Source organism: Melanaphis sacchari, unplaced genomic scaffold (genome assembly GCF_002803265.2).
Source record: "Melanaphis sacchari strain LSU unplaced genomic scaffold, SCAv2.0 Contig11_pilon_pilon, whole genome shotgun sequence".
NCBI classification, from domain to species: Eukaryota; Metazoa; Arthropoda; class Insecta; order Hemiptera; family Aphididae; genus Melanaphis; species Melanaphis sacchari.
This window is the reverse complement of record NW_020270469.1, coordinates 3,903,141-3,928,756: the sequence shown is the minus strand read 5'-3', so window position 1 is coordinate 3,928,756 and position 25,616 is coordinate 3,903,141. Positions and strand designations below refer to the sequence as shown.

Sequence of the window (25,616 nt, the reverse complement as noted above, 5' to 3'; positions counted from 1 at the left end):
TGTATCTTATTTTAGAGCTATCGGGTGAAGCGGTACTTAAACTAAAATTCAAAATAAATAAGTTTTAATTAATACACTGTAAAAAAAAAACTCATCGATGGTTTCAATTTTAAAACTGTTTTCATTCTATTCTTCATTTTATTTTTTTTTTTGCAACAAATAATGCATATAATTTTATTAATATTACCTTTATAATTTATAATCTCAATTAAAAATATAAATTAAATAATCTAAAAATTCATCGATGGCTTTTATTTTTCAGTGTAAAATACATGCAAAAGCGTAAAACTATTACAATAGTTGTTTTAGATAACTAATACTACTATTTTTTTTTTTTAATAACGGTTCGTTATTCGGCATGGTGTATAGGCAATTTCGGTACGCCAGTGTGCAGCTAATATTATTTGTAAACAAATTCGATGCGAGGCAGAAATATGCCAATATATCACTCACAATTGCAATAAAATGTTTAATAGTAGATGATAGCGAATTAGCGGATCTTAAATAATGCTCGGAGAATAGCATAGTAATTATGTACTGTTGTATAGTTAATAATCTATTCCATAACGAGTCTATAATCGAATTACGTATATATTATATAGTAGGTATAGCAGTATATCAAGTATGCAGGTAATATTATTATAATTACGGTCCGGATTACAATGCAAAGTATATTAATTTTAAGGTGCTTTATGTTGATAATGTATTCCAAATAAAATTCGTTTCATGTAACAGATATTTCAAAAACTTTTATTTTGTACTTTTTAAGCATTTTTGAATATTTACAGGTAATTTTAATAATATTTAGTGCATAAACTGTAAAATTTAAAAAAATTCTATCAAAAAATATTATTTTCATAATATTTGCTTTAGTAGTTTTTATCCATATCAAATGTAAATGGTTCTATGTAAATGTATTCTATAATGTGTTTACTTATCTTCATCAATTATTGGATGTGGTTTATAACCTGTACTTAAACAAATAACAATAAGTTGATAATTTAAAGATACATGGAGTTTGAATACATTTTCAATATGCTGTTTATTTATTATGCACCATGCCTAATATTGGTATTTTATTTTTATATTATTGTTAGTTAAAAGGAAAATATAGAAATATTAAAAACGCCGATTGTCAAACCTTCGTTTTCTCACCACTCGTGTATTTTCGCACCTGTAAAATAAAATTTGGTCATTTTTATTGGAACTATTGCGTTAAAATAGCATTTTCTTTTTTTTTTTTTGACAGCGTTTAGAGTATTTAAATCCGAAACCTAATTGCAATATAACGTCATATAGTACTAAAACACAATACCGACATCCAATAAATTGCAATAAAAATTAATCGACTACTCCTGCTGCGTTATTTAGCATGAACGTTTTTATTTTTTTATGCTTACAAACGGGTATGGGGTAGGGCTATAAGCGTGTTGTCCCGCGCCGACTAAACACCCACCATAACGCAGCCACCCCGTGCTTGGCGGGAGGCCCGTAACTTCGTATTCCGAGAGGTATGATTACATTATTTTACACGAAGACTGATTTGAATGCGAAATTGAAGGAAACAAGGTTCAGTCATCGTATTCGTGTCGTGGGAAAAATATTGCGTTAGCCTGCGGCTACGGCGGCCGAGTGATTGTGCGGCGGTAGGTAGTCGGTGGCTGTGAAACACAGGAGTTATTTTGGCAAACATCCCGTTCGTTTCGCGCACAATATATTATTATTACCATCAACGTATACGCGCATGCAAATAATTCGGATGTGATAATATACACGCAAAATACGAATTTGTCGTCGAAATTGATAACGGTCGTCGTTCCTCACACACACAAAGCGAACGTATTTTAGTTGTGTACATGTACCACGTGCACGAGCATAGTTTTTGGCCAAGGAAAACGTATTATGTTTATCCGTACGCGAATTCGGTTTGTTCTGTTCTCGCAACTAACGTCGCACCGCACATTTTGTGTATGAATACAACGATTTATTTTTCATTCATACGCCGATATCGAATACATGAAATGATTTTACGTATTAGAAATAATATGACTCCACGCCTTACAAACATTTTGATTGTGACACAACGCACGTTACTGACAAGAGGACGCTGTTACTTTTTTTTTATAATTAATGCCGTTATTCAAAATCTTATTTTAAGAGTTTTCACTTTAACTATTCAACAGAAAATATTTTCGAGAATTTCGATAGATATAATACATCAACATTCAAACAAGTTTTTTCTGAGTTATTTAAAATTACGTTCTAATTTAGGGGTTCGTAATAATAGGGTTCAAAAATATGGAGGCTATGATGATTTAAAAATGATATTAATTCATTGGCATTATAAAAATTGTCTAAATATAATGAATATTATACTTACTATTAATATATATAATGATTATTTTTGAATAATTATTTGTTGTTTATGTGTAAGTATTACATTGAAATGTTATTTGAAATTATTATCACTACTATTATCTTGAAAACATATGAACCAATTGGACTTGTTTTTGTTGAAAACGTTTGTAATAGACCAAATAAGATATTAATGGAATGAATAATTGAAAAAATTGCTTTTTTTCAATAGAATTTTTATATGAAATTGTAATTATATGCGTGTATTTGTTGATATTTGGGAATAATAACGTTGGCCGGGTTAACTAGGAGCCTTACGATCCTTTACGCTACGACCCTTAGGAGTTGAATAAACTGAAAAAATTATAACGAACACTAAGGGATAACAAAGTAATTACGCGGGTGAGCGATACGACACGATGGAAAAGAAACAAAATATATTAGTTAATGATGAAATAAGTTGAAGTTCTATATAAGAGGTGACATTTTTTTACGAATGAACAAAAAAAAAAAATAACAAAATGCATGAAAACAGCTAGTATATTATAAAATAATATTATGTATTTAATTAATTATTATTTATTTCTAGTTGTAAATGGAAATTTTTATTTTTAAGTTATAATTAATAATTTTGAAGACCACAAATAACTCACGTATTTTTTATATTTTATATTATAATTATAATATTATACTGAGTTAAGTTGAATAAATAATTCAAATATTTTAAGCATAAAATCTATTTTATATTTTTATAAAACCATTTTTAAGAACTATTTTTGTTAACAGAAATATGCATACATTTTAATCACTCAAAAACTACTACCTAGTTAAAATTTTTTTTTTAATACATTAACATTATCAAAAATAAATATCTACTAAATAATTTAAAGTAAAAAGAAATTTCATTCATTTTGAAAAACAGAAACATATTATGATGCATTTATATATATATAACGGATGCAGTTTTCTTATATTTTCAATATTATATTAATCGATTCACCATAATGGCGAAATTATAAGTGGAGACAAAGAGTCTGCTAAATGTAAATATGTATCTACAGTTAGTATGGCGTTCGCAATGAGACAGTTACATCAATATATTATTATACGTAAATAACATTATAGTACAAATATGTAATGTCATCTCGTTAATGTTTAATAGAAATCTATTTACTCTATGTTATTACTTCAATTCATAGAGCGATAATATTTTTATTAATGGTTTGAAATCGATGAACACGCACAAAACATTTTTGATTTAATATGTTAATTTTGATACTCAGCTAAAAATACACATTAAATATGACATAAAGTTAAACGAAATAATAATTATTTTCGTATGAATACTTTATTAGTGGAATAATTATGTTTAATTTTTTTTTTTTTTTTTTAATTCTGTTTTCATCAAACCTGCATACGTTGTTGTTTATAAATATTCAATATTAATCTACACTAATTACTGCACATTCACGCGGGTGGTATTTATTTTTTAATTTTATTTGAAGGTTGACGATCCGTGATGATACTTTAAAGCTACTCGTAAATAATATTTTCGACTCACTTGAAAAATAATGTACGCCTTAGAAATGTGCATAACTTAATCGGCGAATAACGACAAATATATTACAAATAATATAAAATATCGTAAAATATCATATTCGCGTTCTGATTGTTATTTTGTTCGATCTGCTTGTATTGTAGCTTTGAGGTTATCGGGTTTCTTTGTGTTTACTTTACCATTATCATAAATATTTACCAAGCCGCAACCACTATAAAACAATAACGATACAAATAATTATTATTTTAAAAGTGAGTAGTGGGTTTGATGGCTCTCATCCGTGACAAGCCGCCCCCGTTTATCATGTATAAATAATATGTATACTATATTATATTTTCATAATGGAAGTTCAATAAGTTGAGCACGTTCCTACATAGCTATATAATTTTTTATATGTTTTACGAATGACAAACTTTTGAGGTTGTGTAGGTTATTTTATAAACCATAAATACGATTTAAATCGCACAACACACCACACCACTCCATCCCGCACGCAATCCTTTCGATGATAATAAATAACACACGATATTATCGTGCAAAAGTTGCGTCAGCTTTAACAATTAGACATTGCAGCCTATATGCGAATACAAACCCCAAACAGTATCGCTTGGTGGCCCACCGAGAGACCACTCCTGATGATATACCCGGTAATATATGTTTTTTTCTAGCACTCGCACCCGATGGCGTGGTTTTTCGACGCAAAACGCATAAAATGGTAATAAATGTTTCTTGTTCAATTAAAAGAGGGTGCAACCACAGGAATTAATGCTCGCGGTCAGGATTTATTGTACTTCTGGGAACGTGTATCCCTCTTTGGCCGCATATAAATTTTGTTTACAAAAAGCTCTTTCCTTCTATATACAACTGACTCAGCCTTTGGGTGGCCTAACATATACAGACAGCAACGTGGGTTGGATGGTGGATAATAAGACGCGTCTTATGATAATAACGAGAGAATACCATCGAAATGAAAACACCTACCTTAATAAAGGTGTTTTTTTTTTCGCGTTTCCTCAGTATAGGTATAGCTTACAGACTATACAATGATTACAATTCATTCATCTACGAGGATAATGAAAATAATACTACGTTTATTTTATTGCATTATCATCTTTTGCAGGATAATTTGTTGCTGATAAATCATGCTAAACTCATGTATCAAAAGAGTTGGAACAATGGTAAAGAGTATATGGTCAGTGCGTTATTCCGTTATTTGGATTTAGACGGCAACGGATTTTTACAACAGGACGAATTACAAAAGGTAAATTTAATTTGGTCAGTTCTAATTATTTTTTTATTTTTTAATTAAATAAATACAGTATAGACTGCTTGTTAAAACATTATTTAGATAATACGATGTCACTGTAATTTGCTTCAAAATTATATATCAAAATATTATAAATTGAAATACTTTTATGCCAATGCGTAATACCGCTGCTCATCATAATATATTATACTATAGTATTCTCCAAATAGGTTTCTAAACTTATATTTTAAATAAAATTATAACTATAAAATAAATAGAATGTGCAATAGTATTTATAATTACACAAAGAGCCTTTTATTCATTAAATTTTGAAGTAAATTCGTTCTTATTTAATGAACTTACAATATATTAGAGTAACTATATACGTATACATACAAAAAGTAACGAAATTATTTTGGTTGGTTTGAACGAATTATTTTTGGTAATATACTGGCATTATCGTTAAAATTTTTCTTTAAAAATGTTTTATATTCTCACAAATATTGAAACATGTACTACAAAATAGATTTCTTGCATTATTGATCAAATATATATCAATATAATAGAATTTTTTATGCATAACGTATATGCGTATATGATGAAATATTATATGTACGAGTTTAGATTTAAAAAGTCGATTATTGTGGATATACCAAATAAATATATCGATAAATTTAGAATATAATTTTCTGAGAATGATATCCGTTTTCTTTGAAGCAATAATACTTTTTTTTGTTCTCGTATAAGAACATTGTTTATATATTTTATTATGCATGAATAATGAATATCGTGTAGAATATAAATATGAAGAAAATTGTTTTAACCATTGTGAAATAAATTCTAAATATAATATTACACTCATATTATTTTATTATATAAAAATATCTTATATTTATTTATTTTTTTAAATGTTAACTATATTATAAAAATAATATGTGTTGTTTCGTAATAATTAAATAAACTAAAATATTTACATAATAAGTGCTAAAGATCAAACAATAATTTTAATTAAAAATGTTTAATAGCAATAATCGTAAAATACACAATGCGCTCAGTTCTATTTACTTTTTTTTTACGAACAAAAACTTTTTTAATCCAAGCAACAGAAATATAAATTATTTTTTCAAATTTATGCAAATACCGCACGTGTAATAAAATTATTATGTAAATAAATCAAAAAACAAAAAAAATGTATATATATATATATATATATTACATTTTTAAGTTGATATAAAATTATACGTTTTACTGATTCCATTTATTTCAGATAACTAAACAGGATAAGCTCGATGATATGTCTGACGTTTGTGTCATGTCAGATATGATTCGCTTTGAAGACATGGATAAAGATGGACGTCTAGGTTTGAACGAGTTCTACGCAGCTTTCAGTAAACTATATAGTAAGTATATAGGTGTACATAACGTTAATGGTTCAAAGTAAATTCTAAAATATAAGATGTAAAATAACGATATATAGAGATTTAATTTACTCACACTGTACGAAATCCCACGTCCTACATAATAAATATATATACCTAAGTATTGCTTTGATCTATACCTTGTGGTGTCTTGCATTGGCTGCACTCTATTGGCATCTCGCATATATCACGCAAATAGGTATATCATAATAGGTTCATTCTATTTCCATTATTTATTATGTATATATTTTACGATGTACATTATAATAATAGGCTTATCGGTGGTCACTCTGGAAAAAGCGCTAGAGATCAATAGAATATCCGCAAAAGTCGGTGACAATGTCGAAATCCGTTGCGACGTCAGCGGTAATCCGCCTCCTCCGATCGTTTGGAAACGATATTCTGCTGATCTAACGACCTTAGGCGACGAGGACGTGAGAGTTTTTAGCGATGGATCGCTGTATCTCACCAAAATACAATTAGTACACGCTGGGAATTACACGTGCAGAGCTTTGAGAAACTCGGAGGTTACACAGACGCACGTGTTGACTGTTCATAGTATGTTCAATAATATACAATAAATAATAAAATAATAATAATTTTCGTATGTGTCTTTTGTTTAATTTGATTTTCGTTGCATTTAAGCCTTACCCGAAGTTAAAGTTACGCCCAGAATCCAATCGCGGAGACCAGGCGAAAAGACTTCCATGTTTTGCCATGTAATCGGAGAACCTTTCCCTGAGGTATACATTTATTTTATACATTACACACAACATATATATAGCATGTTTAAGGTTAATAAGTGGCAAACACATTAATTTAAGTGTGATTATTTTTCAATAGTAGTTATTATTTATTTTTTTTTTTATATAATTTAATATTTGATATTTTAAAAATAACTATTTTTTCAAACCATAGTTTGAAATATATTTAATAAAAAATATATTACATTTGATAAAATAATAATAGATTAAGTTTTTAATTTTCGTAAGAAAAACAATTATAATAATCAAAAATTAGGAGTTAGAAATGTAATTTCATATAGAATTTTACAAAAATTAAACTAGTTTTCAACTGCACTGAAAACTGCAGGAAGATTTATTTTTATGAATTATTATGAAAAAAATTTGAATTTTAATCAATACTAACTGCGAACAAATTTTAATAATTTGTTATAAATTTACGCCACTATATTTGTTCAGAAGAATGAAAACCTCAAACTTATTAATTACATTTATTTTTTGAGAAATTCTTAGTAAATATAGAATTTGAACTAGGAAATTCTACATTTCTAAATCTATAAGTGTAACTAGTGTTAATTTACTCGGGTAATGGATTAAAATTATTATTATTGTGCCTGAAGGTGGTTTGGCTGAAAAATGAAGAGCGTTTAAAGTTGGACATGGTGCACAAGTACAGAGTAGTCGGCAATGGAACTGAATTAAGTATTGATAATATCGATTACGCGGACACCGGAGCGTACATGTGCCAGGCATCGAATACCGGTGGGGTCACCAGAGATATATCGTCACTTATCGTCCAAGAAATTTTGACGCCCAGTGAGTATGGTGCGGTCGAATCTAAATCAAATGAAATATCAAATATTTCGTGCTAATACAAAAAACTGTCATAATCATAATACGCCACATTAATATTATACTCGTTGCATTTTTACAGCTGCGCCGAAAGAAGAACGCCGGTTTTTCGCTTTTCACGACTGGGGCGTGTCTGTTTACGAGCCCACCGCTTGCCGGCTTTACCACCAAATTCAATCCACAGACATCATACCGGGAACTCAGGTACATAATATATATTTTCAATATTAGGCAGATACAGTTATTGATGTCATAATATTGGATCGTGTTTATCGAACAACGATCACCATCACTTATGCAAATTGTCTATAAGACATACCTCGATATAATTGTCGTTACCTAACCATACATGCGTATACGTGTATATTATTTATAGGAATACGTGTGTGGTGACAAAGGTGTCAACTGCAGCTGGGGCCAAGCTATCAATGTGGCCAACCGTTATGTTTACGTGTCGCAGCCGCTTAAGGATAGAGTATTGGTCATCAGCAAAATTCAGATGGTTGTCGTTGATGTGAGTGTATCTATATTATTACAGCACTATACCTTATTAAGTATATTTAATATACTTTTTATTTGTGCTTATACATTGTAATGAGTGGAGATAGTTATAATTATTACGATAATTTAAAGTGTTTATATAATATATATTGTATTACATATAACTCGTAAATCGGAAAAAAGTATTTTAGAACAACACTTCTAAATACTTATACAGAAAACATTTGAATAAAAAACAAAATACTTTTTTATTTTTACTAAAAGCAAAATGTATTATTGTTTTTTTTTTAATTTACCTAATATTTATGCGCCTTATGATCAATTATTGATGTATAGTTAGTCTTAATAGGACACATTAATTTGCTACTGATTTCGATTATCTAATTATTAAATTATTTCTTAATAGAAACACATATTATAATATACCTACTAATGAAAATATGCGTAAGATAATCAAATTCTAACTTTTGAAAAACTCATAGTAGTTAAAATAATTATATTAAAATGTTTATTACTATGTACTATATAGAATAAATAGTAAAATAATATTTCGTATTTTTTTTTTTTTTTTTGTTTATCATTATAATATTTAGGTCGTGATCACGGACAAATATCCAGTAGCTCTGCATTACGTAGCGCATTTAGACCAAGTGTGGGTATTGAATTGGAGGAGCGTGTATGACGATGGTGTAAAGACAATACAAGTGATCAGAGACGCGTCACAAAAACGAAAACACCACACCGTCCACCCAGAACCAATAGACGGTCAATTTGATTTAGTCAGAGATTTATTCATACCCACAGCACAGGTATGCGTAAGCAATGTTTTAATAATAGAATTCAACATACAACACCAGCGATAGTTTTATCGATATCCTGAAATTTCACAGGATCTGAGCCACTGGTTTAAGTATGGTTACGTAAGCCATGCTAACCAACGAGGACTTTACAAACTGGATTTAGCTAACATGCGATACATAAGAAGTATAGACCTATCACCATACAACTGCGTACCTCGCACATTGCAATTTTCGTCCTTGTGTAAGTATATAATAGATTTAATTTACTAATATCTTAATGTTATCTGGTCGTAAACGTGTACATATAAATTTTATCGTACACGAAAATATATCACCGACGTATTATCGTTTAACCAATTATTTACATCATACCCACGCGATTATTGTGTGCAGACGGTTTTGTCATCATCGAATGCGAAGAACCCGGAACCGGACACGCTACGGGTCAGGTAATCTTAGATTATTTGACCGATACGGTGGTCAACAAAAAAACTACGATCAGAGGAAGTCCTTTGGTTTCGCCAGACAGCAGAATCGTCGTTTCTATCGACAAGGCCTTCGATGGTGTGACCTTGGTTGTCCAACAAGTTTTAGGTGCGTTTTATTTTGTAACGAACCGTACACCTGGTATACACAATTAAGATACTATATACCTAATATTATTAATTTTTATTTTTATTTCATTATATAAACAATCGCGCACACCATAGAATCTGGACTCAAATTTTCATTCGATGTCAAAACTACTCTAATGATCAGTGACATAGCATTCTATCCATCTCGAACCACACACGGGTATGATATATACGCCAGCGCGGCAGACAAAGAAGACATACTGTTTCTAAATCTATCCAACGGTAAGCGTTTCGATTCATTATGATATCAATCATGTCAAATCCCTGTCACTAAACTAATCTAAATATTCATTACTCAGTTTAAAGTGTAACCTTACGTGTTTACGTATAGGTGTATATAATCTAATTTTAGTTTTCATGAAAATACAAAACGTTAAAACGCGGAACACTATTTCCAAATAATAATTGATAGGTTTTAATATTTAGTTTATAAAATACATTAATATAGTTCTACTTTTTCTCATCGTAAAATTTAGGACGAAAATACTTTTCATACAACGTGAAATTACTTACGCCGATTAAAATCACAATGATTAAATTAAAATTTTTAGTTGTATTGTTCGTTTATGTATTAGTTTTTAATAATATACATAATACGATATTAGTTCTACCTACACAGCTATGCCCTCGATTGAAAATATCATTTTAGTAATTATTTTTCATGTTAAACGTCGTGGGAAACTTACAAAATAATAACCGATTAAATTACAATGAAATTTCAATAACAATTTCAAAACGATGCGAAAAATACCTAAAGAATACTAAAATAGTAATTTAACATAGTTTATCGGTGTGATATTAACATGTTGCTTAGCACTCAGTAGCCATTTATTAACATTTATGACAGTCGAATTCATAAAATAATTATCGGGATTTTACCACGGTTAATGCAGATTTTCGGACTGATTAAGGGTACATCTATTGTTTGACTGGTTGTAATTCTGTATAATACATATGTACGTAGTACATACGTTGAACTGTGAATAAATATTATTAAACTGATTAACAAAGTGGTAGATTTTCATGTATTATTATTTATTAAACGATTATTAGGCCACAAAAGTTTGGCTTAGGACTTGTATTTTACGAGAAATTCAACCGTATTAATTTATTTTTTTAACCCATGCCTTATATTTAAGTAAATTGAGTATGGAATACCTAATACAATTATTTATAATAGCTGATTTGAAATCAAATAAATCAGTATTTAAAATCGTTATCAAAAATTTATCATTCATGAAATAACATATCCACTTATAAGTTATATTAACTATTAAAATGTAGTCGTTACAAAGGTATTACGAGGTTTAAAAACAATAATAATTTCATATTTTATTACATCACTAGGGAAAAAATATCAAGTGTATTATTATTATATGTATCTAACTATAAATTATATATATATATATTCCAACTAGGTTATACTACTGCAATGTGTAGCGCGATAGTCTCGACTGTATATTGATCGAACGCCAGCTTTTAATAAAATCTTCACCGTTTGGTCGGTAGGTCAAATTTTGCTTAGAATCGGTTTTAGCCCATGATTTATTGCTGCTTTCTTGTTTAATGACACCAACCCTGGCAGGTACTCTTATCCGCGGCGTGTACAACTATTCGGACCTCGCTTTTTTCTATTTACGAAACACAATATTTATAAAGACATTATATCAACCATTATCCAAACAATAAATAAATATGTTATAATATTTATTATTATAATTTAAATTCTAATGATGCTTTGTATTGTATTATGTTATGATCAAATAGTATTTCTATTTAACATGTTTTGAGCAATTTGTTTTTTTTTATAATATGTATGTTATCATGTATGTACCTACATATTATATACCACGGATGACCAAATTGTGGCTCGCGAGCCGCATGCGGCTCCCGTCATAAACTCATATGGCTCACATCTTGTCATAAGAAACAAACATTATTACAAAAAAATTATTTTCAATATGAATTTATGAATTTATATTATTAAAGTGTGAAGAAGTATAATATTTTATCAAATTTTAATTTATAGAAAAAATTTACAAAAAAAAAAAAATAGTGTTTTTGATATAATATTTAAATATGTATTTATTTTTATTTTTATTTATTAATTGATATCATATATTGTTTTGAATTTTATACATTGTATTACAATTGATATCTAATTATCTTCTTTACGATAATCAATTAATAATACATACATTAATATGAACTTTTATTTTCATTTTGGCTTTTCCATATTTATTAATATATTGGGCGGCTCGCAATTCTTTTTGCTGGCCATCCCTATCATTACTATACTAATTGACGGACTTAGGGATAGTTTACACAAAGTACAATCCTATTCCCAAATATACAAATTAGTACTTCTAAACGGATTTAAATTAAACAATTAATTTGCAAGTTTAAGCGTGCATTATGTAAGTTTCTTATGAAAATTAAAAATAAAAAGCAATGAATATTCATTAGATGCATGTTATTAGAAAAAATAATACGCGAGCTATTATCACATAATATTTTAACATTAAAAAATTAAAACAGGAGACTTAAACCCCGTTGAAAATCATTCACCCAAGTCCGTCTATAATACAAATTGCATACCATACTTACCGCGATCGCCATGCAAATCTTATATAATATATATATATATATCATGTATAATGATTTATTGGATTAACGTTCGTTTTTTTTTTTTTTTTTTTTTGTCGGTCTGCAGGTAAAGTAGAAATGATCACCGGCGTAGGCAAGGCCATGCTCCAATCGTTGACACAGTGGGGCAACCCCAACCGTCCAATAGCCGCATCCGGTATTTTCGGTCACTACATGGTTACGCCGGCCGACGAAGCACTGTTTGTGATCAATGGCGAGACCCGGACGGTGAACTGCGAGATCGGCGGTCTGATCCATCCTAGACTGGTCACGTGGGTCACCATGCAGCTACAATAAACACAAAAAGAAAACAGAATTCAAAATTTTTGAAGAAAAAAAAATCGCGTTGTTATTAATTATTATTATTATTATTACTATTGTTAATACCGTCATAATTCATTCTTTCTTATTTCTCGCAATGATAACACCTATAATTTCATCATCTCGTTTTGCTTTTAAGCATTTTTTGTTTCGTTCAGTTTCGTTTGTCATGACTACTCATAAACACAATATAGCGAATTAGACGCATTCGTTAAGTTTAAATATTTAAACCATAATTTTTACATAATAAATATTAAATAATAAAGCGATGATATAGTAATGAACCGAGCATAGCGCCGCAGTGGTTGAATGTTGTTCGAACATTTCACGTTTCACTCGAACATTATAATAATAATATGCATAATATGAAATGCTTATTTTTTTCGTGTTTTTCATGTTTAATTATAGCCAGCGAGTTAAAGGTCGTAAGTCAGTCTTGTTATTTCCATACTAAAATAAAATCGACAAGTCTCGTCATTTCAGTAATTTTTCTAATTTCCATACAAATAATATATTTTATATTATTATTAAGTACGTTTTTGCCGTGGTTGTTCGAAGCCTAGGCTAGAATACTCACTTGATAATGTAATTATATAATATATTGTAAGTAGAGAGTATGCAGCGGTAATATTCCATTACGTCCAATAATTATAACGGATTTATGGTTTGTTTGCTCTCGACGCGTATATATACGTATATTATCGATAATAATACTATTACTATAAATTATTATAGGTACCTAGCTTTTCGTTTGACTGGCTATATATCCCACTAAACGGAGTAGTTCACTTAACATCATGAAACGACGTTTTAAAACGAAATATAATATACGTAGAAATCATTGAAAGTAGCTGTGCGACATTTAAGTTCAACGGCTATCGATTTAATCTAAATATAGTTGATAATATTATATTTATGTTTAGTATATTATATTATACGCATAATATTAGTATATCGTGTATGGATTTATAATAATATTATTATATATTTAACAAAAAAAAAAAAAAAAAAAAATACGGACTTTTTTTACATAGGTACACTATTTTACCCAAATAAAATATTCAATAATTTTAATAATAATAAATAATTGGTCTAAACATAATATAATATTACACAAACTTTTTAACATTGGCATCATAATTATTAATGATTTTTGTTATTAGCTACGTATATTATCTTGAGTGGGTACGGGAATATAATATAAATGCGTTTAGTGTGAGCGTTATACGTTGTCATGCAGTACATATTATGTCTGTACAAGATTATCCGTCCGATTTTTGTAGTTATTTTTCAATCGATCGATCGGTCCGTTTACCGCTGTAAGCCGCCTCGAGAAATTGCTACGTACAAAACCTACGACGGCGACGTCTAGATACAAAAAAATATATAAATACGAGTATATATATATAAAAAATATTGTAATAATTTTAGAGTTTTACGTGTGTTGTATAATATTAAAATAATTATGAAATGTAATGGTATCTAATACATCATCTTTCATAGAAGTAAAACGTACTATAATTAATATATTTATATATTATAAAAACTTACTTAGATATAATATAATATTATATAATAAATAATAATATTCTAAGTCACTCTTTAGAAAGTAAAAACTGATTTTATTGAAAAATACTTATTGATGTTTTTGGAAATATTGTTTTAGCATAATTTTATGTCATTTAAAAACTAAATTTTGTAAAAAATTAATTTTTTTAAGTTTTTACTTTTTTGAATGAACAATGCATTCATAATTTTAACTATCGTGTATTAGAGCAAAATATTTTATTTAGAATTTAAAAACATACAAAATGATTCTTTAACCAATAGTTAATATATATTAATTATGTCTTAAAAATATTTAGTTCCAATTTGATCACAAGGGTATACTACAAAATTGTACACTATATACATTATTCGCTTATTTTTTTTTTTAATTTATAAATTTATAATCCATTACAAGTAATTTTGATGATATAATTTTAAAAACAAAACTTATAGCCACACGGGATATAGGTGTGAAGAAAATAAATTGCCAATTAGTAGCGCCTCTGAAAATGTTTAATATTTTTTAAATTCTTAATGTTACCTCAATAAATACGTATTGCCATAACTAAATGACTTCTATTACAAAATAAAATTTTTAAATAATTTTTAAATTCTCAGAAAACTATTCTGTTTCACAATCAGAAAAGTAAGTTTTCATTCAAAAAAGTAAAAACGTATAAACCGTTAATGGTATAATAAATTTTAAAAAATATTTTTTTTTTAACATATAGTTTTATAATATCTTAAAATTATTTAAAAAGAAATTATTTCCATAAACGATAATAAAATAATTTTTTTGTTAAAAAAACCACTTTGTTAACATAAACATTTAAAAGCCCGATAATTTAATTTTTTACATGTATAATAATAATAATAATAAAAAAATGTGATTTGCGGAGTTAGTCGAAACAACCGTCCGCACATCAATAAATTATTTTGTAAATAATACAATAATTATATTTGCATACATAATGAATAACAAAAATAATATTTATAGTTTTAGATAAATTGTAGTTGTTGATTATTACTATTATTGTACACATTAATAAATAATGAAAAACAAAGAGTTCACATTAATAATTAGTTAGTTGTGTTTGTTAGTGGATTTTTTTTTTTATGTATTTAACATAATATTATAGTGTGGGCTTATTTTTTATCAAAAAATATATATATATTATAAATATGTACATGATAATATATTATAGTGTAATGATATTTATAACTGAATAAATAAAAAAAAACAAAAAAATTATTAAGTATGATAATTGAATTCAGAATCATCCAATTGTTCATAATAATATTTTTTTCACTGTCTGTACAACGATACACGTCCTAATAAAGTCACATATTATTGTCCGTTATATTTTTTTATTCGTAACTTAAATTAATTGCTTTTATAATTATTGCAGATAACTACTTTCCCATGTGTATCGCTTATAATATTAATGTACATTTGGTTTATAATTTATCGTAACATCATATATACGTATATTGTAGAGCATGCTACAAATACGGATAATTAAATTCTCGTTATGAACTGCAGAGCTACTACAACATTATTTAAATTTTTACGATAAATAGGCTGAATGGCGACAGGCATATTATATAATATTATTATACTATCTAGCTAAATAATATTGTTAGTAGCAAAAAAACAAAGCACAAACCCATCGAGTGACCTAATATGACGAGTAGAATATTATTATAGTACATTGTGTTTCAATGTTCAAATATACTATAGGAACAACATAATAAATTACATATTATATTTTAATCGCTTGAACTCATTGGAAAACTCAAAGGAAACATAATCAAGTCCCGTGTCAATGGCGTATAAGAACGTGGTACCAACTATTAAAAAATACATAATTGATCAAATAACTATGTTTAGTACAAAATAGGAAGCTGCGCACATAATATAACGAGTCCCATTGTACCACGAGATTGTTGGACTGTAAACATTGCGAAAACCTATAAATTTGAGTACATTAATGAAGTAACAATAGAGAAAGAGATTATGCAGATATTTAGTGAAACATCAAAAGGATGTAATCCTTATAAAATGCGCGTGTTTCTGCTACAGCACCGTACCTTATAAAGGTATGCGTCCGTCTTTAACATTTATATATACATACATAATATTATATTGCCTACCTGCCCAGCCTATATATTATATTTAGCATACACGCACACATATTAATATTATAGTGATATAATGGCAAAATAATAAATTATAAACTACCATTATAACATAGGTAGGTAAGTATCGTATTTGATGATTATGATATCAGTGTAATCTCATGTGTAATTATTTATAGCATGTGTTCAAATTTTAATTAACTATTTAAAATTAATGAAAATTAATACTAGATTATTATTAGTATTATTAGAGAGATGGCTTTACATCCTAACGTAATGGCCAATGGGTACATTCTTATATTGAAAATTTAAATACACCTAACATAAATATGTAACTGAATAAAAATTAAGTATCCATGATGTTTTCAAGGATCTCCAATTTTTCAATCATGCAATGATAAATTGTTGCATATACAAAAAAAATTCTAATCAGAAATCCTCTATCAACTTATATTTTATAAAATATTGTATTCTAAATTAATATTGTCATTAATAATTTATATTTTTATTAGCAATACGGTAGGTTCAACTAATTTTTGCTTAAAACATATCACATATATTATTATAATAGTTATAATAGTAGTTTGTTTAATATTACATTATTACTATAATCAATTTAAAAGTTAATACAGATATAGATACCGCGTAGAACGGGGTAAAAATTAGGTTTGTGGTTTAAATACTTTAAAATGTACCTGAATATTTTGAAAAAAAAAAATTATAATTTAAGTAATAGTAAAACATCTCAAGTTTTACGATTAATATTTATCGAATGCTATAAAAATAATAAACTTTATACGTTGTATTTTATATATTTTATTTTTTTTTAGGGTGAATAATTCGGATATAATTATTATAGATCTCCAATATTATCAATAGTAAAACAATACCTCAGTCAATATCATATTAGTCGTTTATTTTGGCCGTAATACTGTGGTAACATTATTATATTATAATATTGTAGATAACGTTAAACTAAATCTATGATGTTAATATTCACAAAATTATACCATAGTTGAAATATCAAACTTACACGATATACGCTGTGTAATATGATAATTGATAGGATTGAGTAATATGATAAACACGACGTGCTATAGTCGCTTTTTTGTATAACTAAACGAGGCGATTCACGAATCACGATTCATTTCGACAGCAAAAATCAAGACAATATTTTATAATTTTGCTCTATTGTATATATTAATCGCGAGTAATAAATCAAGTATAGTATATCGTTTGAATAGGATAATTAAATTCAAATTCTTCCAAGAATATTTTATATAATCAAAATGTTCACATTTTAATGATGCCTCAAATTTGCATGGGTACCAAAATAGTATTATAAATATTGCATTTTTTGATCAATAACTGTGCACATTTTAGTTGATAATTAATAGACAATAATGTATAGACGTATAGTAGTTTTTGTTTCACAAATTGTTTAATAATAACCTATCCGTTTTCTGTTTTTTTTGGTTTGTGTTATCGTGACAATGGTATTATAATAAGAGATAATTATTTATTTATTTTATCAAAAAAAGTGTAGTGCGCTTGGTGAAATTTAAAACTTTATAGTAGTGGGTGTGAGACTATAATTCACTTAAACGATACCTATACATAATGCATACCATCACTATATAACTACATTTGGCAATTTCTTAGTATTCAATTCATGAGTAGACGTAGACCTGCAAACGTTTTTCGTTCATTCTTTGCGTTTTTTTTTATGGCTAACGTAAATTTAAAAACTAAAAATGCGTTGTATAATGAATTGTACGCATAGTATACAATAATGTAGCATAAGACCAAAAAGGATGTAAGATATAAAGATAAAATCTGTTTAATTTATAGATTTGTATTAACAAACTTCAATAATAACAAAATAATAGTATCACAAATCACAATACATAAATATATTTATATATATTATATATATATATTAAATTAGACACATACTTTCTGAAAATGTTAAGACAATCGTAAGTCGTAGGTAAAATGCAAGCATTTGGTATGATGTTTTCCGGCAAAATCCACAACAAAACTAAACGTTTCTCACTTAATATTTCAGATTTCCAACAAATCGGGAAAATTTTAGTAAATAATTCAAAATGTATCAATGATATTTTACCAAAAAATAAGTTAAATGTTTTAAATGGATCAAATAGCCATAGGTACCTATATTAAAAAAAAAAAGAAGTAAGAAATTACGGTGATTCTATTATGTGTCCAAAATACAGATAAACCCAAAATCACACATGTGAACTGCGTCCGAGTTTTTATCAAATGTAAAAAGGTAACATGTAAACTGCGCTCGGGTAAAATTTTAAAAATCAATAGCTATATTTTCGCAAAATTATCTTTAATTTATACTTAATTCATTACAACTTACTATATAGTATGAATAATTAAAATTAAAATTAAATTAAATTAAGAATTAATAAAATATATGATTTTAAAAAGTAAAATAATTACAAATAATAACATATTGTTGTTAAATATTCATCAATTGGAGTTTAACCACTATTATATTTATTAATTAAATTTTGTAACCTTTTATACATATATTTTTATTTTTTTTTATTGAACTTAAGCTTCAGCGATTAGGGCCATTAGTTGTTATAGGGGTTATGAACTGTGGTAGGGGTAAGGTTGGTACGGTAAGTTGTTTTTTTATGATTGTTACGGTTGATAAAAAACACGCATATGTGTGGCAAGGTTTTTAACCACTATGATCCCGGGTGGTCACTCATCCGGGAGCTTGTAGCTGTGGCCGTTACTTACTCTCAGTCGCATTTCGCGACTGGTAGCAGCCAACGCGCCACGCCAAGCCATTTTTTTTTTTTTTTTTGTTTTAGAATGTAACATTATTCGATAACGTGTTGGACGTTGGTATTTCTAGATGAAAATAATATTTCTATGATATAATTGAAAAGAGCACAATCATAGAGACTTTAATAAATCAAAAGTTTTGTTTATTTTACGAACGGGGCACAGCTTAAGTTATCAGGCGCAGTTTACATCACACCTTTTTAACATAGATAAAAATTCGGGTACAGTTTACGTATGCCCGGAAATTAGAAGATTAGCTAATGAATTTTACTCAAAAATAATAGTATTCAAAAGATTTTTAATGATATTTTTTATTTTAATAGCACTTAAAAATCTTAACAGTTTTCAATCAAAATAAAAAATGTTGAAAATAATTCAAATATTTTAATCTATGTGTTGTTGAAATACAATAATTTGAAATTTTTACTTTAAATATGTCTGAAAATATATTTCAAGGTTTACCAATTATTATAATATTAGGTACGTTTATGCACAATTATATTTTATGCTTGAGAACGTTTTTAATCCAATGTATGGCTTATACTGCTGTATTAATAATTTATATGGTTTTAACAACGTTAAAGGTTAGTCAGTATACTTTCATGCTAAACTAATATTCAACAAAATCTTTGATGCATCAATTATTCTGTATAGCGTTTGATTACAATAATAGAAAAGAAATGATTTCTTAATTTGTTTCCAATATTAACTACTCGTATATATTTATTGCAATATATAGCATATTTAAGATTTGCCTGCGTTTTAATATTAGATTTATTTATTATTGTCTATGATGTTTTTTATCGAATAAAAGTAACAATTCTCTTCTATCCTGTACCTGGTTATGAGATGAATGTAAATTGAACTAAGTGATTCTTTTGTTAAACAGCATTCATTATTTCAAAACCTATTAATGTTTTTATACGTAACTTAATTTCTAGTTAAAATGAAATAATAATAACATTAAAAAAAAATATTGAAGTATATTTTTTTAAAGTTTTTACTTTTTTAAATGACAACATACATTTTTAAATTCATATTTTGAAGAATACTTTGATCTATAAAATCTCAATTTAAACACGTATTCTTTAAGTTATAACTTTATAAATATTTAAAGTTTAAGTGAACCATCGTTTAACGAAGTATCCTAGACCCCCGTACCACACAACTCCGTTAATACGTAGTTACAACTATTCGTCTGACTTTAGATTTTTATGTATTGAAATACTCAAAAAAACATTCTACTTTAGAAAATGAAATTAAAAATGCATATTGTCATTCAAAAAGTAAAAAAATCAAAATATTTAACAATAAAAAGTATTATTTTTTTAAATTGTTTTATTTTTATAAAAAATTATGTACTTATAGTAATATTTTTAAAAACGTTGATGGATTTTTAAACAATGAGTGTTATTTGATATAAAAAAAAAAAAAATTACCCTGTAATTTTAAAGCAATATTTTTTTGAATTTTATATTCTAATGGCGAATATGAAGTTTATAGCTTGTGATACATTATAGTATGTTTCAAATAAATTTACAAACACGCTTACACTCTAAAAAAGAGAAATTAATAGCTTTTTAACAAAAAAAAATCAACAGGTGAATGTGATTTATAATAGAAAAAAATTGTTTATTTATACTTTTTTTATGCTTATTATTTTCTAGAATCTCATCTAATGGTGGATATAAAATTTCGAAAATCAAAACTTATTCTTTTACCTACATATCACCTAAAATATAGTTTTTTTTAAAAATCAGTTTTTCGGGGCCTTTTGGTGTATAAATTTTTCGAAAATCGAATTAATTACTACATTAAAAGATAGAGCGATATACCATTAAACATTATAGCTTATTTCGAACTAATTTACTAACAGCTTACACTCTAAAAAAGAAGAATTATTAACTTATTAACAAAAAAAATCAATAGATGATTGTGGGCCATAATAGAAAATTTTTTTTATATTTTTACTTTTTTTATGCTAATTATTTTCTTGCGTCTCATTTATGCAGGTGCGTCATTTGGAGGATATCAGTATATGCGGTTGCATCCTTAACTTTTAAAATAGTATTAATTGGTTTGCACCCTGCTAAGATAATGTTAAAAATGAAATCTCTTTAAATAGTATTTTAATTTTAATTTTTACATTTATCAATATTGCAGGTATATTGTCAATTATTATGATTGTTTATGATTTTTAATATTTCAGTTTTTAAATTAATTTTTTCTATTTATATTAATGCAATAATTCGGTAAATGCAATGTATGGAAATAATTTAAAACTGGATTGTGAAAACATCCTCGTACGGGTATCTATTTATAAATGGCCAAAAAAAACCTTAAATAACGTTCTTGTTTACTCAAGTTCTGTAATACAATAACCTAAAAAATCTTAAAAAGATGCAGTCCCGTTTTATATGAAAATCGGCTTTGGTTTATTTTTTTGTGTTACATTATGTAACAAAAACTCCAATAATAAGAATTCATTAATGTCTTTATCTTTATCTCACCGATTATTTATAATATTTTAGGGATACATATGTATTAAATGTGGAAAACAATTTGAAAAGTTTTTGGGATTTTTCGGTGTCATTTGTATTATTTCAAAAAACGTGTCAGTCTTTTTTTATCGTCCAGTAAAACAAATAGTTTTAACTATACTAATTAATATGAAATATGTATCCACCACCAAAAGCATTTTAAACTAAATATTATTAATATTTATTTCACGAATCGATACAAAACGATAAGATGTTGGGAGTTGCGTTAAAATGTTTTTTCTTCGCATGTTTTTATACACCAACTCAAAAACTTTCCTGGTATTTTCTCTACTGATGTAAGATTATAAACAAGGTGGATGATATGATTACATATTAAACCATGGAACTTCTATGCTTTTTATAACTTATTTAGATATTTTTTTTTTCAAAAGATGTTTTACATTTTAGAGTTGTAATCACATATGTGTTAAAGTTTTTCAAAAAAATTGTTCGTTTAAAACTATTCAAATTTTCTTAAAAATATCACTTCTATTTATAATTATTATTTTTTTATCAGTGTTGATTATTCCGAAATAATTTTATAATAAATTTACGACTCTTAAAGAAAACTTTAAGAGTCGTTATGTTTAGTCGTTATCATAATAATGGATTATGTAATATAACAATATATGATGTACATATTTCAGCACACCTAACAAACTATACAAAGTATATATAAAGAGAAATTGCAGGGAATAGGTAGTATTTAACAAGCAATTAAAATTAAAATTGTGCACATAGTGAAGGTCAAGTCAATGTCAGGTGACAGGTCGCTTCGTGCGCAAGCTGAAATCGAGTTTGTTTTACCAGGGTCTTAGCATTTGGCTAACTGTTACCGGCACCACTGTTGTTTGCTCTATTATATACACGAAATTCAAAAATCTTACATTTTAAATGTAAGTTAAACATTATTTACTGGGTAAAAATATTCGAATATGTAAAAACAATCTTCTCATAAGTTGTTAATTTTTCATTTTAAATGTATCGAAAATCTATACTTACAATATTTTTTTATAAACGTTTCAAGTTAAAAATCGCAAAAATTAGTAAATCATTTTGTAATTAGAAATTCATAAAAATTTTGCTTTTTATACCTAAGACTTAAACATATAATAAAAGGTTCCTTATTAGTTTATCAACCTATGTGTGAAAAAAAATTCTACCGGAAAACCAAATTAATTTTTATGAGCATTTCAAGATCAAAATTTGTTAACGACATTCGATATTTATTATTTATCCCTCCAGTCCACAAATTTTGGTAGGATTTTTTTGTGTTTCAAAAGAAAAATAACAATAAATACATGATATTTCCTCCAAAAATTTATATTATTATTTTAATTATACAGTGTAATTTTAAAAAAAAATGAGAACTCTTTTTTTAGTTATTTATAAACATATGAAATTTTCAATTTTTTTCTTCTAAAAATGTCAATAAAAAGTTATTTACTATGTGAAAATTCTTGAAAATTTAATACGAGTTTCCACAAAAGTTAATATACACATAAACATTTAAAATATATGAGCACAATTTTTTTTTTTTATATGTATTTAAAGTTAGAATTTTGACAAATTTAATAAAAATCACAAAAAATAGCTAACTATTTAGTATTTTATAGCTAAAATTTTATAAAAATATTTCTTTTTGTATCTAAGATTTGAAAATTTTATACAAAATTCTTCATAATTAGTACACACTAAAACTATACAATCTAAAAAATGTATTTATGAAAAATGTAATTATTTTTATAGATATCTTGTGTTTTAATTTTTTTTTTTTTTTTTTTTTTTTATCAATATTGTAGAATTTCCAAAAACATGTTTTATTGTTTGAAAAAACCTCACTTCTCACCAACACAAGAAAACGTTTAATTAATTTTATGCATACCAATTAAGTTATAATTTGTATATAAATACTATATTTACAATTATCAGGGCTATGCATTTCATGATATATTTACACAGGTTATGATCATTCTATACAGATTCAAAATGTTTATCTTGCTTTTTTTAAAGCCCCGAAACCGCTGGCGGGGAGATCAATAAATAATTATTATTTGTTTTCACTTGGATTGTTACTAAATAACATAAAATATAATGTAATATTACGATACCAGTACGTCATGGCGGCGCTATCGTGTTTATAATACGAACAACGATTGCGGGCTGCAGCGCGCGCGCGCGACTTTCACTCTGACTTTAATGCCGTAGATATTCGTAACAGCGCTACTGGCGTCGGCGATGTCCTTCATGTACGCTTACACGACGACTACTCAGCTGTCGTCAACTTTATTGAGTTCCTCGTCGGGTACGCTGATATCGTGATTACTGATTAGTAATGTCTGACGCTCCGACGTCGGTTCGTGTGTAATGAAAAAATTGACGGCGATAAATGTTGTGGGTGGCGTTTCTACGTATTATTCCACGCCTTGGAATTAATTGATCACACTAAAATAATATGTACACTCGTTCGTATAGAGAAATATAATTTGCACGCAATGCGATAAGCATTTTTTTTTATAAAATATATAATTATTATAATATTTTTTTATATTATTATTAATATTAACTCATGCAAATACCTATGCAATAATATATGTGTATATAGTGTATAAATGGTTTGTTTCAATAATTGTTCGTTCGTTTTTCTATTATTTTAAATACTAATATACTTCTAAAAGTTTTCTATTAGATTATGACCGTGATTACGAGACACCAGAATTTGGCGTATCCCATCACTTCCGCTAAAGATTTTACGGATTATCCGAGGATAAACAAATAATTTCAATAAACGCTTTAGAGCTAAATACTTTTTATATTTAAAATGTAAAAAGAAAATTTTAAATATAATTAATAGTTTAGGTCAGGCGTCCGTCTCAGAGGCTTATTCAGTACCTTTTTTAAGACCGACGATAGATTATACATAACTATGCAGAAATATTCTTAACAAAAAAAAAAATCAATGGTTATTAACGTCATTAAAATAATTAACTTTGTATGAAACCCGGAATTCGAAATTAAAATATTATTTATCGGTAGGTATCTTTAATACTCCATACATTTATTTATGAATTAATTATACTAAGTTCGTTTTACATAATTTTACATATTTCGAGCGCATGAAGTGCGTTCACACTTTATCCATGAGTTTTTGGTTTATTAAATTCTATATACTTTTACTTATAATATAATTTTATATTGAAGCATAACTTATTATAGTCTACTACATATTGCCATCGGTGGAAATGTTTTTCCAACAACACTGCAACAGATCACCGCCGGGACAGGGGTGAAAACCTGTTCGAACAGCGTTCGGTGGACATCCGCGATCGCTCTTGTCTGTCGGTTGACACTCTGACCACCAACAATTGTCGTTAAAATTGGAGCGAATGTCGATGTCCGGATCGGTGGTTTCAGGACGAGCACAACATTCGTATCTAAACCCGTCCCACTCGCACGCCATCCTGTTCTTTTCCGTCCTGTTGTAA

General features: G+C 27.3%; 2 protein-coding genes across 3 annotated transcripts in view; one reads left to right on the top strand and one right to left on the bottom strand.

Annotated features, from left to right (window-relative positions):
- LOC112604182 (follistatin-related protein 5-like) overlaps positions 1-14,033 on the top strand; it is a 121,200-nt gene extending 107,167 nt beyond the window's left edge. The window contains exons 6-17 of the mRNA XM_025353096.1: positions 5,034-5,174; positions 6,427-6,559; positions 6,851-7,135; positions 7,223-7,320; positions 7,941-8,136; positions 8,255-8,376; positions 8,549-8,686; positions 9,267-9,482; positions 9,564-9,714; positions 9,867-10,067; positions 10,184-10,330; positions 12,822-14,033. Coding sequence (XP_025208881.1) covers positions 5,034-5,174; positions 6,427-6,559; positions 6,851-7,135; positions 7,223-7,320; positions 7,941-8,136; positions 8,255-8,376; positions 8,549-8,686; positions 9,267-9,482; positions 9,564-9,714; positions 9,867-10,067; positions 10,184-10,330; positions 12,822-13,051 — 2,058 coding nt within the window. The 3' untranslated portion in view covers positions 13,052-14,033. The remainder of the gene's footprint in view (positions 1-5,033; positions 5,175-6,426; positions 6,560-6,850; positions 7,136-7,222; positions 7,321-7,940; positions 8,137-8,254; positions 8,377-8,548; positions 8,687-9,266; positions 9,483-9,563; positions 9,715-9,866; positions 10,068-10,183; positions 10,331-12,821) is intronic.
- An 11,132-nt stretch (positions 14,034-25,165) lies between these two features.
- Positions 25,166-25,616, bottom strand: part of LOC112604226 — a 2,722-nt gene continuing 2,271 nt past the window's right edge. The window contains exon 3 of one of the 2 annotated variants that reach the window (XM_025353164.1): positions 25,166-25,565. In XM_025353164.1, coding sequence (XP_025208949.1) covers positions 25,352-25,565 — 214 coding nt within the window. In that variant the 3' untranslated portion in view covers positions 25,166-25,351. Of the gene's footprint in view, positions 25,608-25,616 lie in introns of both variants that reach the window. The other variant, XM_025353165.1, reaches the window with a different exon arrangement.